The sequence below is a fragment of the Centrocercus urophasianus genome, unplaced genomic scaffold, assembly GCF_019232065.1.
Source record: "Centrocercus urophasianus isolate 14NV4802_14NV808 unplaced genomic scaffold, USGS_Curo_1.0 seq_25, whole genome shotgun sequence".
NCBI lineage: Eukaryota > Metazoa > Chordata > Aves > Galliformes > Phasianidae > Centrocercus > Centrocercus urophasianus.
In genome coordinates this window covers 8,475,782-8,494,625 of record NW_024884811.1, presented here as the reverse complement: position 1 = coordinate 8,494,625, position 18,844 = coordinate 8,475,782, and the positions used below count along the sequence as shown (strand labels likewise).

Sequence of the window (18,844 nt, the reverse complement as noted above, 5' to 3'; positions counted from 1 at the left end):
CATTATTTCTTTTTTTTTCCCCCACAAATGACTTTTTTGCTGGAAACCTGCTTTGTAATTGTTTCAATGAGCAACCTTGTTCTTACATAATAAACAGTGAGCAATTTTCCTCATTTGTATTCTCTATGCTTCTTAGAATTTCAAAAATTTGATCATAACCACCAGGTCTTCTCCAAATTGAAGCATCCAAGGCCGTATAGTTGCTTTTTACTCTGCTCAATTTTGTTTTCCTAAAGGTCATACTAGTTCCAGGTGTCTTTCTGACTTTTCCTTACCACTGAGTCGATATTCTCACCCACAATGACTGCAAGACTTCTGTCTTCAAGTGCTTTACTTAATTCAAGATCTCTTTTTAGCTATGCATTTTTTCCCTTGTGTATTCATTTATATTTAATGACTCTGAATTTTTTTATTGCTTCCCATTCAAACAATATTCTATGACAAGTTTATCTCTTTCGGTATTCTTAATAAAGAATATTATATATATACATATACATTTAGTTTAGTTTAGTTTTGTTTTTTTTTAAATGCCCACAATCATCTTCATTAAATAACATCTAGACTTGGAAGCTTAAGAATTTTTGAAGTTGAGAGTTATCTGTCCTTAAAGTTAAGCCTTCAACTCACCACTACTAACTGCAAGATCTAATAGAAGACATAATTGGTGTTGCTTTTTAGTTAAGTGTTAACATTTATTTATTTATTTATTTATTTATTTATTTATTTATTTATCTATCTATCTATCTATCTATTATTTTTATGCTGCTACTTTGACATCTTTTAGAACTCCTTTCAGTCACCTATATCGGTTAGGTACCAGATGTTACAATTACAGTGCTTTCCAAAATAAGTTAGGAAGTAGGTTAGAAAAAAACATTATTTACCTGTGTTAAAAAAAAAAACAACACGAAACCAGTTCTAACAAAACTAACATATCCCTAACAAGGTAACAGCTTTTCTGTGTTACACAAAACACTTCTTTCCACGAAATAACGTAAAACAGAATTTAAAAGATTAGAGAAATACTAATGCTGGACTCTGATATTTGGAATTGCTCTCGATCAAGTAATAAGGAGGATATAGTTGTGGTAATTTCGACCAGACAGGAAAATACTCAAAAGAAGCACTGATTGAAAAAAACAAAGCTCTACTGAGAAGTCATCCACTATCAAACATTAACCTCTGTGCTACAGCTGTTTAAACAGAATGAACTAGTCTTTGATAAATAACTCAGTCAATAACACAAACTGTGCTTTCATCCTCTGTATTACCAATGTATTTGTTACTTTGTTCTTCTTTTTAGGATACTTTACAAAATAAAAACAGCTATTTTCTATTGAGTTATATGTCACCTGCCTTTCAAGATATTTATTCATATATACAAAGAATTATTACTATTGCAAACATTTAACAGACCAAAACACACAATACTTTCTGCTTTGGTTAATTAAGTTTGTTAAGCATTAAATGTATCAGCTATGACAGAGAATATTAAGAATTGTTATTCTGAATTACAGAAGCAGTCCTATTTTTGTGTATTTTGAAAGCACACCCTTGATTAACACCACTAAAGTTGTGCTCTACTCTATATATATATATTCTCTTCTGACTTTTCAATACTGCAGCAGGCAAGCTGCAAGTGAATGAAGCAATCTCACTCCACTTTCCAAGCAACACAGGAGTGTAGTGACTATGCAACATACTGTTCGTACTGTTCGTTGGTCCAAAAGGTGTTACTACTCAAAATCACTGTGAATTTTAATTTCAGTACTTTCTATTTCTTATATCTCATGTAATAAAATCCACTTTTTTTTTCCCCCCTCTCTCCTTACCCATCACTGTGAAGAAAATCTTTGTTCTAAAATACTGTATGCATGCTCATTGCAGCCACTCCTTGGACCCATTATAAAAGTGTATCACAAAACCAAAAGTCAAAACATACTCATATAACTATGCTTAGTATGTTACTCATGTGACATACTCATGAAACTTGTTTCTTATGTGATTCAGATGAATCGAAGAATATATACAGAATAGTAATAAGGATACTTATTTTGATTTAAAATAGTTTTAATTAATTTGGTGAAACTTACCCCCAAATAAACTAAAAAAAAAAAAACCACCTAAATTAAAACTACACAGAATAGAAATAGGAATAGAACAGTAGGAATATTTGTTAATAAGTGGGGATTTAAAAAGAATTAATTATTAGTGATTGATTCAAATTAATATGTTATTATACCTTAATATTATGGATACAGTCATGAGCAACCTGCTGGAGCTTCAGGAAAAGAGAGGTTAGATGAAAGGACTTCAAGAGTGCCCTCCAATCCTGACCTCAATTCTGGGATTCTGCAGTTAACTTAAATTTACTTTCTGGAACATTCCTGTTCACTCTGGTGCATATACCAAACAAGCTCCATCCCCTGCAACTAAAATTTTAAAAAAATAAACCTTCAGTGCAAATCTTCTGCAAATTTAACTGCTGTTAATAGTACTAGAATATTCACTTCTACTCAGTTGCAACAGGCTTTCAACCACTACATAAAGAAATGTCTATTTTTGTAGTAACACACATTTATGTCATTTTTGCACAGTAGTATATAAATATCTGGATATATTAATGTATAGGATGTTATGAAAACAAAGAATAAATAAAGTTCCTGGTTTATCTTCATATTAAACATACATTCATTCCTCAAGTGAACTGCAAACTCAGTTCTTGAAAGAAGGGCTGTTCAGATCCAGCAAGCCTATACTTCACGTCCATCTGAACGGCCTTTGGCAGCGTACCACCCATGCTCTTGTCCTACACATGGTCCTTCTCTAGCATCATCAGTTTCTAGTTACTGAAAGTAGTACAGCTCAGAGCTCAATAAAGTCTTCCTACTCTATCGCTTATGCTTTGTTCAGTGGCTAAAAAAAATAAACTAGCAAGGAAATTGTTGATTTTGCCATGTTGCTGTTGGTTCTATGCCATTTGTTCACCTCCAAAACAAAATAAAACTGCAATATTGTTCATCATTGTTCATCAAAGCTTGTCAGAAACAAGCATAGGTAATACTTGCTTTTAGAACTAAGTTAGTTTTATACCTAGGTTCTCAGTTCCTAAATGTATGACTTGCTTATGTACTGGTAAGTTCAAAGCTGCATGGCAGTATACCAGTGTAATTTTAATATAACCAGAAAAAGGTTAAGATACACTTCAACAACACCAAGAACCCGATTTTATTTAATTACACTTCAACATGTAAATCATTTATTTGTTCTCTCCTTCTCCCTTTGTTCTTTCTTTTTAAATTTTGTCCCTGCCTTTCATTCCCATTTTGACTTATTTTGGTCAGTGTGGGCTCATATCAACGTCATGCCCTCATGCGTAGGCAACAATAACTGTTCGTTCACTTTACATTGTTTAAAACATTGTTATATGTAATCTGCACTTAAGAAAAGAATATTTACATTCCAGTTGGACTTAAGAGGTGGAAAAACAGTTTATTTAGAAAACAGAATCATTTGATTACACAATTTCAATGAGTGCTTTGCACAAAATTCAGAGGTCTCTCAGGGCAACACAGTTGCAGAAGCAGAGCAGAGCTCACAAAGATCTCAACAGGGTTATAACCCTTACAATATCCAAGTGATGTCAGACTGTAAAGAAATTGTTTATATTGCTACATTACTTTTAACCTTTCAATTACAGAATGACTTGCCACTCATATGACAAACCTTTCAATGAAAGCAATGCAGTCAATGACAAAAATAGAGCAATTGCCACATCTGTAGATGTAGACAAATAAAAACAAGGACAAGAACATAAAACTAGAATTAACTTTTAAAGCTAGGAGAATATATTTTTAGAGTTAACACTCTTTAACTAATCTTTAATGTGCATATCTGTTTTTAGAATGTGATGTTGGGTTTAAAATTTGCAATCATTGTACATGAATGTATCCCACTTAAGACAGACAAGTTCTCCTATGAGGACAAAGTACTTGACCAATAAAGTACAGGAGATGAATTCCATTATTGAGTACAATCCATATACCTCTTGATCTCAACACAAACCTTTTCTTCTGTTTCCCCCATTACCTCAACTGGTCATCACAGAATCACAGAATCAAAGAATTACAGGGGCTGGAAGGGACCTCAGGTAGGCATCCAGATGGGTCATGAATATCTCCAGAGAAGGAGACTCCACAACCCCTCCGGGCAGCCTGCTCCAGTGCTCTGTCACCCTCACTGTGAAGAAGTTCTTTCAAATAATGGGGTGGAACACCCTGTGCTCCAGCTTATGATCACTGCGATCTGTGTTGGCAACACAATTTGATATCAACTGGCTTCCATCCTGAGTGCTGCATGGCAACCCCACCAACACTGGAGAAGCTATAGCAATAAAATGCATTTTCATGCATTGGGAAACATGGTTTTCCTAATAAAACAAGAATAGTTTGGTGGCAGAATTTATTTAAATCATTTCAGTAAATATATTCTGAAGTCAAATGGAATTTTCTACTCCAGAAATATCATCAACCTCATTTCAGCTGCTGTAAGATCACAGAATTATGAACATATAGTTATAGTATATCCTTGTGCTGTTTAGCAGACAATATGGAACACTATCCTGTAGGAGCCCAAGATTTCAATTCTGCAGTTTTAGACTTATTGTGTCAAAACCATTCAAGATGTCCCTGTTGGAAAATATACGATGTGGGGTGGGTTTTTTTTGTGCTTTTTTTTTTTTTTTTTTTTTTTTACTGTGTGTGCGTGTGAGAGAGGAGTGTTCCAGTGTCAACTGGATTAATGTACTTAGGTATTACATGGCTCCAGCATCCCAACAACTAAAAGTTCTTTCATCTCTCTGTTGATCCTTCTTAATAAAGATATGGACAGCCAATACTGTATGCCTATACCAGCTAAAAAAACCTTATGACAGAGTCAACAAGACAAACAAAAAAACAACAACAAACACACACCTAATCTCAACAACTGCATACAGAAAGGGATATTAAAATAGATTTTAAGACAATTTCTCTGATGTTTAAAACTGCCAAAATTGTTTAGTCATAATTTTATTTGCTCTTCAGTGAATGGTAAATGTGATAGAATGAGGTGTACTTTACCAGCAATTCCAAATATCTCTTCCACCAGACTAGAATTTCTTTGTGTGAGCAGAACAGGCACATTTTACTGACAGAACAAAGACCTGTTTCACACAGGTTTTGTAGGTGTTGGACCTGTTTCAGCCCAGGTTTTATAGGTGTTGGAATTTTTAATGAGAAAAGCAGGAAAAATATGTTTTGTATTCAAGACAGAAATGCTGGTTTATAAAACTGAGTTTTGTCCCTCTCTCCATCCTATAGAATAAGCCTACACTTTTTGAAAGTATGCACTTTTCTACTCTGCCTGTTCTTTCTGTCAGTCAGAACAACTGACCTCTGAACTGCATAGCCAGGTTAGTGTGGCATGTACCCGAACTGATAAGTCCAATGGATCTGTAGTTGTCCTTCTCAGCTGCATTAATGCTTCCATTTTTTAGTGCAGATCAGTGGATAGACATTAGACTGGTATCTTTTTTTGCTTAAAATATTAAAACGTTTAAAGCAAGGACAGTGTTGTCAGAATTCTACAATACGTAGCCTGTTAATACCATTAGAGGCTACAAACAGGTATTTAAAATTTAGAAGATTAGAAGTATTTTTTTGATCCGTAAGCAACGATAGCACTTCATAGTTGGAAACAATTGGAAAACATACTAACAATCTTCTGAGATAAATAGTATATTTTATTCCAAGTATTTAGAAATTAGGACAGTAGAATATAAACAATGTTGATGAATCCACAGATTGACAATTGATGGGAGAGCTATGTTTAAAATTCCAGGATACTGGGATCTAATCCCACATTGTACCCACAAGACCATCTGTCCCTCTTCTTGAATTTGTTTACAAGTCTCAGTAATCAACAAGACTTACTTATTTTTGTTCTGTTTGTGTTGCTTTTCAAAAATATTTTGTTCAAGCATGTACTTCTCTTTGAACTGGAGAAGCTTATTTTCTGGAGTTACATGATTGTTACACACAACAGTTATACAATTTTTCTCTCAATATAAGCAAAATAGATGCATAAATGTAGCTTATCTTTTTGATTTGCACTATAATCTCACCACTACACATCACAGAAGATGATACAAAAGGGACAGATGATCATTTTTTTCCTAATGAGTTCTTCAATACATTATGTATTTATTCAAGGAGCTGTATCTCTAATGTGAATGCTACACATTACAATTCACCACGAAAAACTTAATGGTACCTGAAGATCACATTTTCCTATGTTGCTCAAGTCACTTGAATTTACTTCCTCTTCCAAGCCATTTAACAAGCAGACAATTAAAACCTATGTGTAAGGAATTAATACTCTACTCAAATAAATGAATGGAGCAGAAGCAGGTTCTTCTGTTTTTCCTGATCCTCACTCAAAGATTTATATTCAGAGCTGTGAATCACAAGCTATCAATTTAATCAATGTTGTATTTTCTTTTTATAGGGAAGACAGACCTTTATTTTTTCAGTGATAGGCAAGGAAATTAATTATAAAGAAAAAAAGTACTTTCCTTTTTCTCGTGTTTTTAAGCTGCTAAAATCTTTTATAAACATTTTTGTTTGTTGTACTAAAATGATTTGTGATGTTACACTTCCCTCTATCTCAACCAGACTATTACACCCAAACCCTTGCTGAAGCAGCAGCTGCCAGTGGCAGGTGTGATGGCTGTATGCAGTTACACAGTAGCCAACAAGAGAACAGGGATAGTATGCAGTACGGCTATGAGTCAGTCATCTTACCCCACGTGTATCAGACAACCCAGAGCCCTTTGAGCTCTCCCCAACAGCAGTGGGCTGCACGCCAGCAACTTGCCTTGAGCAGGGACTCCTCAAGACTGAGACAGACTTTCAGTAAGGGATTAATAGCCAGTGGAAACTTTGCAAACATTGTTAAATTGCATCTTGGATCCATTGTGCATATAATCCTCTGTACATAAACTGTTAAATCTGAGACAAAGTTTGGATCCAGCTGCACCCAGACACCGCTGAGATGCGGTTTGGAAAGCAAAGGGGTTCACTTTGAAACTCATGATTCAGCGAGAGGGACTCCTTGACAATTTTATCTGTGCTGTCTTCTACCAGTAAATAACCAAGTATATCAAATGTACAAATGACTAAATATTGAATTCATGCTGTTACCAGTATATTTATCAGTAGTCACTGAGTGTATGTGAATGCTGTACTTATTTTAATGCTCCAAGACCACAGAAAGAATTACAAGATGTTTTTTGCTGAAAAAAGTTTGTTTTAGATATCTGAAATTAGAATTTCATTTAAATGAAATCTGTTTGGTGGCTGGTCTACTAGCTGACATCTACTTATACTAAGAAGCCAGAGTGAGAAACAGGGACTAAGTAGCCTCCAATAATCCAGAATACACGAGACCTCAAACTATTTAGGCAACATATTCATACTAACTGCCAGGCTGAAATGAAGAACAAATGCTAGAAAAAAACCTCCACTGAAAAATATTTATTGCATTATTCACTAAACTTGTGGGGGGAAATAAGGGAAAAAAAAAAAAAAAAAAAAAAAAAAAGAGTACTAATATCATTCAAGCTTGAAGGTGTCAGAGATTCATAACTTATTTAAAGTATTCTGAATATTAATAACAAGGCAAACTCACATTAGATCCTATACAAATAGGAGACAGTCTAGAAAATATGCACCTGAGACTATCAATTTATTGGATGAACTACAAGATGTCTCACATTTGTCCTAACTTTAGGCTGTATCTCCATGAAATAAGGCAGCACAAAGTGTTCTGAATAAAAGAAAGTTATGGATAATCTTTCATTACAGATTTTCTCCCTTGTTCCATTCAAATATGTTATTAGTGTCTGAAAGGTTTTTCCCTTAACTCATTGAAGTAACAGTTTATCTGCATTCAAATGGTCCAAAATCAGCTGATCTGCTACAGGCTTTCATCTCAAGCTCCCTATCTTGAAAGTATTGCATTTTAAGAAGCCTTTAGTTATTGTTTGCAAAATGTAATATATTTAAGCAGACTTTTCTTCTGCAAAGCTTCAAAATAAATTGGGTTCTTCTCTGTAAAATTATTGCATGAATAAGATTAATTATGTGAATGTCAGTTACCTTTGTGGAATCTGTATAATGAACTAAGTCTAGTCCAAGGTCTAAACATTTTAAAAACAGTTAGATTACATTTTTAATAACTACTTTGTTTTAGAAATTAAGACTGCATCAAAGAAAAGGTAAATTATTCATCAGTAGCTATGTCATATATCTCTTGAAGTATTTTATCACCACTCAGCTCTAAAAGAGCCTTAATCTTTCCTGGAATATTCATGAAGAATAAAGTTTTCTAAGTTTTTATATAAGCTACAGAGCATAACCCTATTTACTGATAATGAGTGAATCACCTTTATAATATGAGGTGATTTCCATTTCAAAGTTTTTACTGTTTCTTTTCTGTCTAATTTCATCTTGAATAACTGAAGAAGAATCTTGTATTAGCAGAAGGTCATGGACAGGACAATGGATTGAACAGTTTCAGCTCATAACACAAGCATATTAAAAAATATATATATAATCAAGCAAGTTCTACAGTCTTCGCGTTTTTACCTGACCTCATCTGCTAGTATACTTTAATGATGTTTCATTGTATATGCTGGAACAGTCAATGGCATTTTTCTAAGTCTAATTTGAACAATAATAATTTTTTTCCATTTATTCTTAATTGTAGATGGTCTTCACACATGGAACATGCAAGTAACAGCTTGTAGAAAGCCACAAGACAAAAACATTTTTCCCTGTTTTCTAAGATACATCTAGAAGTGAATTTGAAATTCAATGTGGCACATAGCTTGGAGAATTCGATAGCTCTGAAAATACATAGAGAGTGAAAGATACTTTTCTCCATGTACTGAGCTGAGACTTCCTGTAGTTCCCCTTCAATATCACCCAGAAAAATAGTCCTGACAACAGAAAAGGAACAACTCCAGCTCAGCATACCAGTGCTGAGGCTGTTCAGCCTGGAGAAGACTCCAAGCAGATGACACATTCTTCAGCAGGGTCTGTTGTGATGTCTGCATTGTAAGTGGAAATAATTTCAGGCTAAATGAGGGGAGATGTAGACTGAATACAAGAAGTTTGTTACAATAAGGGTGATGAGGCACTGGAAAAGGCTGCCCAGAGAGGTTGTGGATGCTCCATCCCTGGAGACATTCAAGGTCAGGCTAGACTAGGCTCTGAGCAACCTGATGTAGCTGTAGGTGTCCTTGCTCATTACAGAGGAGTTGGACTAAGTGACCTTTTAGGGTCCCTTCCAACTCAAACAGTTCTAAGATTCTATGATATTTTCAACTGATATTCTAGGGAAATCCCCTGTGATATGAAAATTCGAGAAGAATCATTAATAAATCACTTACTTTACTAACTTTCCTAGGATAAATAAAAGACAGCAGAATATCACCATGATGAAGAAACTGCAGGTCTTTCAAGATAACACTACAATCTTCAAAAGAAAAGGGCTTCCTGACTTGGGTGGAAAGCCAGAAAATAGATCAGCATGAAATTGCAAGGAACAAGTGAAAAATAATTTACAAATAAGACCTTAGGGTATAGTTTGTTGTTAAATAATGGAAAAAACAAACACAAACAGGACAGAGATGTCTTAAAGAAAAAGAAATAGAAAAGTAATAGCAGTAGAATCTACTGTTGGGTCATGAGGCACACGTTTTCTTCATTACCACCTACCAGAACAGAATAGATGATGCTGCGTTTTATACCTCATCACTCAGTGATACTACTCTCCCTGCTAAGAGTCTTGAGGTGAGGAGAAACAGTGCATTGCTTTCTTTCAGTAAGTCCTTGTGGGAGAGGGTGGAACACTGAAGAACTTCAGACTAAATATCTGAGGCAGAGAAAGTCAGCATTTTCCAATACTTCAATAGAATATTCCCAAAACATCTCTGTTTTTCACACCCACAATTTTTTTCTGGTGAGATGGATTTTGCACACTGAAAGATGCACTCCAATCTTGAACTCACTATGATTCAACCTTAGTAGAACACTATCAAACTTCTTGGACATGCCAGCTAGTCTGGCTTATAGAACTAAGATATATAATTGTACATCACACATTCCTACATGTTACTACAAAATAAAAGCGTTCCAAGGCTTACTTGAACAATCTTTTGTTGATATTGCCCACTAATATCAACCTCTACAATAAATCAACCCCACTGTCAGAACATGCTACTTGATTAGCTCTGTTTGTCTTAATGAGAGCATTTCCTCAGTGCTGATAAGTTTGGTACACTGAAGAATATAAACACGATATATATTAGCTGTACATATTCTTGCTAAAGAATTAAATGCAAAGACTTGTCAAGGGTAAGTTGTTGAAATTACTGGGTGCAAGATGCCCTTACACAAATTTCCTCGCCTTCCTGGGAGCCTCTTTTCAGGAACTAGATGATGGTTATAAAGTCTCCCCAGAGACTTTTCTTCTTTAGGCTGAAGAGCCCCAACTCTTTCAGCCTGAGCCCGCAGGGAAGGTGCTCAAGTTCTCTGATCCTCTTCATAAACCTCCTCTGGATCTGCTCCAATAATTCCATGTCTTTCTTTGTGTTGGGAGCACCAGAACTGGATGCAATACTCCAGATGAAGTCTCACGAGAGCAGAACAGAGGGGCAGAATCACTTCCCTTGACCACACTTCTCTTTACGCAAACCATGATACAACTTGACACTCTGAGCTACAAGAACACCTTCTTCTTATGTTTAGTCTTTCACCATCTGACACCCACGAATCCTTCTTCTCAGGGCTGCTTTCAAGCCAGTCATCACCCAACCTGTATTTGTGCTTGGAATTGCCCTGATCCGTGTGTGTCAACTGCACCACTCAGCTTGGTGTTATCTGCAAACTTGCTGAGGATGCACATGATACCACTGTCTATGCCACCCACTAAATACTAAAGATACTAAATAGCTCTGGTCCCTGGAGAACACCACCCGTCTCCACTGCTGACTGCAAGTCTGAGTGCAACCATCCAGCCAGTTCCTTATCCAGCAAGTGATCCAGCCATCAAATCCTTTTTTCTCCAATTTGGTGTTCAGGGTGTTATATAGGACAGTGCCAAATGCTTTGCACAAGTCCAGGTAGATTACATCAGTTGCTCTTCCTTTATCTACTAATGCCGTAACTCCATCATTAAAGGCCACCAAGTTTGTAAAGCATGATTTGCCCTTGGAGAAGCCATACAATCTGAATTCATACAACCTTCTCTTTTTAAGCTTCATGTTTTATTTTACTATTCAATAGCATGTTATTTTTAATTACATTTTGTTGCATCTGTAACCTGACTAAATACTGCCTTAGCTATCAGGAGTACCCATATCTCATTAAATCAGAAAAAAACATGCTGCAATCTAGCACGTCTGAAATACTCTTTCTTAACAAAGTTTCTTCCTCTGTTGTTTGAACTACTCTGCCTTTCTCTCTAGGAAATGGATGTCTAACCTTTTGTCTTTCCTGAGCTGCAGCAAGTGAAGAGAAATTGTCTCAGGCCACATGAATATTAACTATATTATATATTTTATATAAATAACAAAATTGATTTTATATTTTTATTGAAGTTTAGAAAGGAGAGAATAAAAAAGTATGAAAGTGGCAGGTTGGAAAGGTACGCTATAGAAATGTTAATATAGAGACATACATTGCTTGTGCATTTTATATACATGCTTCCCTACACAAATATTATACAATCCTTAATGTTCTGACCATAGTTATAAACCTATTCTGCTTTGATTGGTCTTCCTTTTGTAATACTTTTCATATACTAAATTACCTTTGTTTTCTGAAAAGCACTCAGTAGTGAAAGAGAAGAAAGCACAGATAGGTTTTAAAAGTCTTTGAATAAAATGCATCTTAAAATTTGGAAGAGAAGTCTATAGGTTCACTGTGGTATATTTTATTGTAGCTTAGCACAGTTTCCGCAAAAATATGCTGAATCCAATAGTGCAGAACCACGTCAGATTTGGTAGATAGCGGAAAAGCAACATTCTTATATATTTATAACCAACATTTGAGTTTTTATTGTATTTTGAAAAGAAATTGTGAAATAGAAATAAGCAAAGAAACTGAGTTTGTCAATATTCTTATGCCAGTTACATTCCTGAAACTTAAAATGGCACACCCTACCCATATCTATCTAAACTATTTCCAAGGCATCTATCATTTTCATATCTGAGTGCCAAAGTCAATGGGAAAATATTTACTATGGGTGGGGACAAAGACTGACTAAATTCAGATGAAAGTACTGTCTGTAAATGGGTACATACTTGTGTTCTTACAGACAATAACCATATTAAGTACTGTCTGTAAATGGGTACATACTTGTGTTCTTACAGACAATAACCATATTAAACGTTTAGGTTTTAGGGTGCATATGTAAATATTTTTTAAAAGACATATAATGAGCAAAACCATTAAAATCTCAAATATCAAGTTACTAAATGAGTCCTGGAGGACATATGGAAGGGACAGAGATATCAAAGGGGAAGATAGCAATGAAACTATGAATAACAACGCCTCATATAATGAAGAGAATGTCATTTATCACCACTTGCTGTATTTGAATATATATACTCACTGTATATATTGTATATATAGTTTATATATAATAAACATATTATATGTACAAAAAATGAATGCTAAGGGGTGCAAATATTCTGTCCAAAATAGTATACAACAGAGTAAAAAATCTGCCATTTGAATGTATGTTCATAGAGAAATATTAAGACAGCAGATAATTAAAAAGCAAAAACAAAACAAACAAACAAAAAAAAAACTAAGAACATGTAATGACTTCATTTTTCTATTCTATTAAACAGCCTTTAATTGCTGTGTTGCACTGATGTTACTATTTTATTGCAAATACGCTTCTTGCTCCTCCTTCCTTCTCTACAGAAAGGAATTTTTCATGTTAAATAAAGGAAAGCTGACTTCCCACAAGTTGCCAAAGCTGCAGGACTTCAAGTATCTAAACATCCTTCCACAAACCTTTGAACACGTCACACACACTGGCTTTTCTCACAGCTGGGGAATTCTCAGACCTCCCTCCCTGGAACCAAAAGCACCCACTGCTCGCAAATCCCATTACACACAATTCCACCATAATTATGCTCTTGTCAAACTGCACTGGGGAGTCAGTGGCTTAGAAAAGGCATAGGAAGAGACAGCTGAGACAATGCAGAAACTGATATTGCCAAACGTGTACAAGGGTTCATTTATCTTGTCTGGTTGTTACAAGTACTTCTACATCATTACACTAAACAGGCCTCAAAGCATTGCGATTACTTTTCAGTAGTTCAATATAAAGCAGATTTCTGAGGAATTTGAGTTGCTTTTGGCTAAAGTATATTCAAATTCCTGTCCACAAAGCTTTAAAACACTTGTTTCTTTCCAGTTGTTATGGTTGTTTCCTATGGACTGACAATGTCTACAAACTGACACTGGTACAGGCCAGCAGTTCCCAATGAGTTCCAGGCCGTAATACTCTCTGAAATACCAAGTTATTCAGAAACTTCTCCATCAAAATGAAGATCCTATGCAATTCTACTGCTTAAAGTTTCCTCTTTCAAGTTGCTCCTTATGCAGTGCTTCTTCCCCCTTAAGAACCTAAAATCAGTAATTTGGAAGTTATTCTTTCAACTGTTAGAATGAATTCTGAGTTACAGTTGAGGAAGGATAAAGTATGAGGCTACCAGCCCAGACATGAACACCAAGTTGACAGAACTATTATCAAATTTCTCATTGCAGTCCTGTAAGCAAAATGAAGTAATCATTTATCTGAATATAGCACAAAGATAGTTCATAATGTCCCTTAAAAACCTCACAGTTTAACCTGGAAAGTTAAACACACATACACACGCTTCCATAAAAACTACTACATGTCTTCCTGAACTTCCTTTTGAGAAAGAAAAGACATAAACAATCCTGTCCATTTCTTAAACATTCCTACTGTATCACTCAAGATATAGTTTTCAGAACAGAGAACAGCTTAACTTTTCAGGAAGGATGAACTGCAAAGCCTCTTTCAGAAATATCAAAGGCTTACACTCTCCATTAATCTTTTTTATCACATGCAGTGATTAGAATGTACATAACTACCTTTCACATAATACACAATCCCCCCATAGTATTAATTGGACACGTGTTAATATTGCATCTTATAAGAGGTACCTCACCATAAAACAAGAAGGCATTTTGAAATTTCAACAAGGCCATTCATTCAATCTGATCTTATGCAAACTGATATTCCTGGCATATGACTACAATTATTAACATTTTACTCAGCAAAACAATAAGCCACATAATACAGTAAACGCATCTTGGTGTCAACAGTTTTACAGTCTAAGCCATCATAGGGCGATAGCTATGGGCCTTATGAAAGAAAAAAGAACTAAAACGCCAGAAGAATCCAGCCTGCTCTAACTGCCAGTATGTGAACGGAAATCAGGCAGTCAGAACTATTCATTTAGCTGGTACCTAAATGCACTGGACCTGCAGTGGCAGTATGTTGCATCACTACAAAACATGGCAATGTCTTTTGTGCTATATAATTAGTTCTTATGTTTAGAATTGTGTGAGTGCATGTTTATGTGCATACTCCTATCTACATCATAAGAAAACATAAGAAAACACATTCTAAAATAAAGGTATTTTGCAAATGCAGAAAGGACTGGAATATGACACAAGCAGCATTCCATTTTATTGGTGGCTTAAGTGAGATTGATATTAAAAGGTTTCATGTCAGTGTGGACAGTGCCCTAAACAAGAAAGATGCACACATAAAGAACTCAACTACTGTTCTTAAAGTACAAAATGAATAAATTACAAATTTAATAGAATTGAAGCACTTACAGAAAAGATCAGAACTATGGAGGACAAATAATATGTCCTGAAACCCATTATATAATATTTGGGAGTAAGCTCTCAATTTAGAGCACCATTTTTTTCTAGGAGCAGACTGAAATAAGATTATGTGAATACAAAATTTCAAATACTATATTTTCTATTTAGCCAAAGTATTATAAAACTAAGTGTCACAGTTATCTCACTTTTCTAAATAGATAATCAACTGAAGACCTACTAGCAATGGGGTGAATGGAATGCAGCAACAAGTAAGATTAGAAAGCACACAATAGTACTTCCGCTTTCCTTTTCAGGCCTGTAAATCTGACAACACACGCAAGTTCTCTGGTTATTTATTCTAATTCTCTCTTTGATTTACTACTTCCCTATTTTCTTGCTAAATAAAACCTGTTTCTAAGATGCCCCAGTCTTACAAATCATTTAGAAATATGTATGAAATGTTTAATTCAAGTAATTTAAAAGGTTAGTATCTGGAGAAGAACAAACATTTCCTGAAGTCAACATCATGTAAAAAGAGGCACTCTACCCAAACTCAGAACTTTCCAAAACTAATTGTAGGAAGTGCATTTAAACAAAATTCCACTTTTTAATACTGTGAAAGCCTTTGCCCTTTCATATTGCCCAAACCTGTTTGTTCACTTCATTACTGTCACCTTTAATACGCTTCCTTTCTGTTTTCCCTGAACTGTTCACAATAACTGTCATAACACATAACCATACGTGATACATTTCCTTAGTAATTTTTTTTAAAAAGCATACTTATTTTCAGTTTACAAAGTAAAACAGCTCTGCCTGAATTTTTTTTCTTGGCTTTTTGTTTGTTTGGTTTTTGTTTCAGTCCTACACATTCTTATCTCTAGGCTGTTTTCTGAAAAGCAAGATTTAGAAAGCTTTAATACTGTTGGAAGTTACGTTTAATTATTAAGGGAAAGTGTAGTCTCATAACTTCATCCAGTTTTCTCTTTTAATACGTGCAATGTCTGACCAGACACACTGGTTTTAAAACATTCTTAAGAAAAAAGGCACACATTCTTTCCTCCCTCATTCAAGAGTTATACTATCAGAGAAAACTTGTTACTCTAAGCCAGGTCTGTAACTACAAGCTAAAAAAAGGCAGTTATTGTTTTGGGATTTTTGTTATTACATTTTAATGTACCATATACTAAGCTTGCTTGATTTGACTGATTTTGTCTGTGGTATGTATCCACACTTAACTATACACTGACTATAGACATCTTTCTCAATTAACCTTTATTATTTATTATGCTGTATATATTTGTTTTTTAATCAGTGATTAATCTTAATAACATCATTTTCCCCTTATACGTTCTTGCTAGTATATTCTAACATGCAGTACAGAAATACAGTTTTGCCACAAAAAACATTCATTGTAAAGATGTAGAATATACCTATCACATATCTGTGGTGTAGATTTAATATCAGACAAGTGAAAATAAACTTGAATAACACGTGTTTATGTTCTGCTTACAATGTCTGACTTTGAGTATATTTCAGACCCCCTCCACATTTTATGTTACGTATTTATTTGAAAAATACTGGGGATAAAATCTGACAAGAAAAAAAAGAAACAGCAAAACACATTAAGATGTCAGGACCATTAAAGCAAACAGGCAAGTGTTATTGAGTTACAATAATTTGGTATGGATCATCTAGAAAAAAAAAAAGAATAAATTAAGTAATGAAATTATGCTGCTGTTTGGCAAAAGGTGGATGCAACAAAATTAAGTGTTGTTGTTGTTGTTGTTTTTAAATATATATTTGATTACAAAGACATGGCTAAAATGATTGTGACCAAAAAAAAAAAAAAAAAAGTGCTACCGAACCATTTAACAAGGGTTTCTCTTTCTGTCTTTCTGCTGTTTATCCTAGCAACTGTTTTAATAAGAAGTACTATTTCATATACAACCTATCCCCACCCATCTCTATCAAGTGCTTCTTAATTTGAACTTTGTTGACAGATAAAGTCGTGTTATCCTGTTTTCAAGTTTAGAGACAGGTGAACAAGAGGGGAGTAGGGGGGCATAAATTAGCTATAAATACACAAAATGTATTAAAAAAAAAAAAGCAAGAAAGAAAAAAAAAAGCCTTCCTTGTCATTCTAGCCTGAACAGCACAGAACCAGATAAGAACTTTTCCTTCTGAAGACTACATTTTTTTTTTTTTTTTCTCTTGGGAGAAGGGGAAAAAGGGAATTATCATCCAAAATAAAAAGAAAAACAAAGGAAAAAAGGGTAGTTTTGAAAAAGCAAATACTTTGTTTTGTTTTTGTTTTATTTTTTTTACTTTATATTTGTTATCTAACTCACTGTTTTAAACTTCAGATATGAAATGAACTTGAGTCACAAATTAGAACTATTAAACTGTCTCTTTCAGTCAGAGCGATTCATGCCTACGTCAAGTAAACACAAGCCCTGACACCAGGGAGAGAAATGCTCTATGCAGGCAAGTTAGCCTGACATCTTGTAATGACCTGCTCAGTGCTTACCAGGTATGTGCCACAGTGAAACGCCGCTGCTTTGGTATGTTGCTGTTCAAAAGCATCCTGCGTAAAAGCCTGGGAGAGTTTCGAGGAGAAATAACTGGAGATAAGCGAGGAGAAGCAGATGAAGATTTCTTAGATGCCCCAGACTTTTCATATTGCAAGAGGTTTTCCCTCAGGGTCTTCACAAGATCTTCATTTAACCACAGATTTTGACAATGTGAATTATCCACCTCAGGAACAGCCAGGGTGTCCGGGCTTGTCTGCTGAGCCATGCCTCCCAAGTAAGCTTGCTACTAAGGTCTGCTATAGCCCTATGATAGTTTGACTCCCTTCCAAGTCGCCTCCAAGGAACTACGCAGAGCTCCGGGCTCTTGCTCAGCCTATGCTGCTCTCAACATGGTGTTGCTGCCCTCAGCCTCTCTCTGCAGATTATGATCTACAAAGAAAAAAGCGAACTAACTCCTCCACAGAAACCTATTAAATATTACCACTCCTCTCACAGTCCTCTTGCCAAAGATCACTTATTAGCTATCATAGCGAGTGCACACAGCCTTTTGTCGGAGCTATAAAGCTGCCTGTTAAACTATTGGAACTAATGCGCTGCAGCTGCTTGAGTAGCTTCTCGTTATGTACATAAAAAGTGTTGGAGGAGGGCTTAAGCATCAGATGCGTGCTCATTTGTTTGGTTATTCTTTCCATTTATCTATTCCTGAACCTTCAGGGAGGTCTGGAAGGAGGGGGGAATATCCTCTTTTATGTTTTTGTTGTTGTTGTTGTTTTTCCCCATAATATACAGTATTTGTCATTCCCAATTACAAATGAAGATTACAAACTTTTATCTCAAGCTATTAAATACTAAAACAATGTAAAAGGGTTCCAGTACTGCCTTCTCTTCCTTATCCCCAACCCAACAACAGCAGTTTTATGGCAACAGCTTTTCAAATGCATTTAGGAAAGGCTAATGCTGCTTTACATTTTCTAGAAATACAAAACAGACATGACGTTAAAAGTTGTAAACAAACCAAAACCAGACTATGAGATACCAGTATTGGTGTAATGAGATGTTCTTAATTTAGTGTATCATCATCACTACTTGAACTACAAAAGTGTCTTTTTTACTGTTTGCTGTTGGTGAGGAAAATGTCTGATGTAATGAAGAGGGAGCCTCTGAAATATAAAAAGCAGAAGTACTTGCACTTATTTCATCAATGCTATTTGCTACTGCTATTAAATTCCATTTTTAAATATTTTAATTATACAAGAAGATATCATTGCAGCTTTTTTTTTTTTTTTTTTTAAAAAAAAAAATTTTTTTCCCACAAACCCTAAGGATTGG

The 18,844-nt window shown here is 35.0% G+C and overlaps 1 protein-coding gene across 3 annotated transcripts in view; it reads right to left on the bottom strand.

The window, feature by feature from the left end:
* The window catches only part of LOC122163989 (cAMP-specific 3',5'-cyclic phosphodiesterase 4D-like), a 488,389-nt gene that overhangs the window by 225,873 nt on the left and 243,672 nt on the right, over positions 1–18,844 (bottom strand). The window contains exon 1 of one of the 3 annotated variants that reach the window (XM_042825622.1): positions 17,512–18,064. The exons of the other annotated variants lie outside the window; for them this stretch is intronic. Within the exon in view, the coding sequence (XP_042681556.1) occupies positions 17,512–17,780 (269 nt within the window). The 5' untranslated portion in view covers positions 17,781–18,064. Of the gene's footprint in view, positions 1–17,511; positions 18,065–18,844 lie in introns of those variants that run through there. 3 annotated transcript variants of the gene reach the window in all.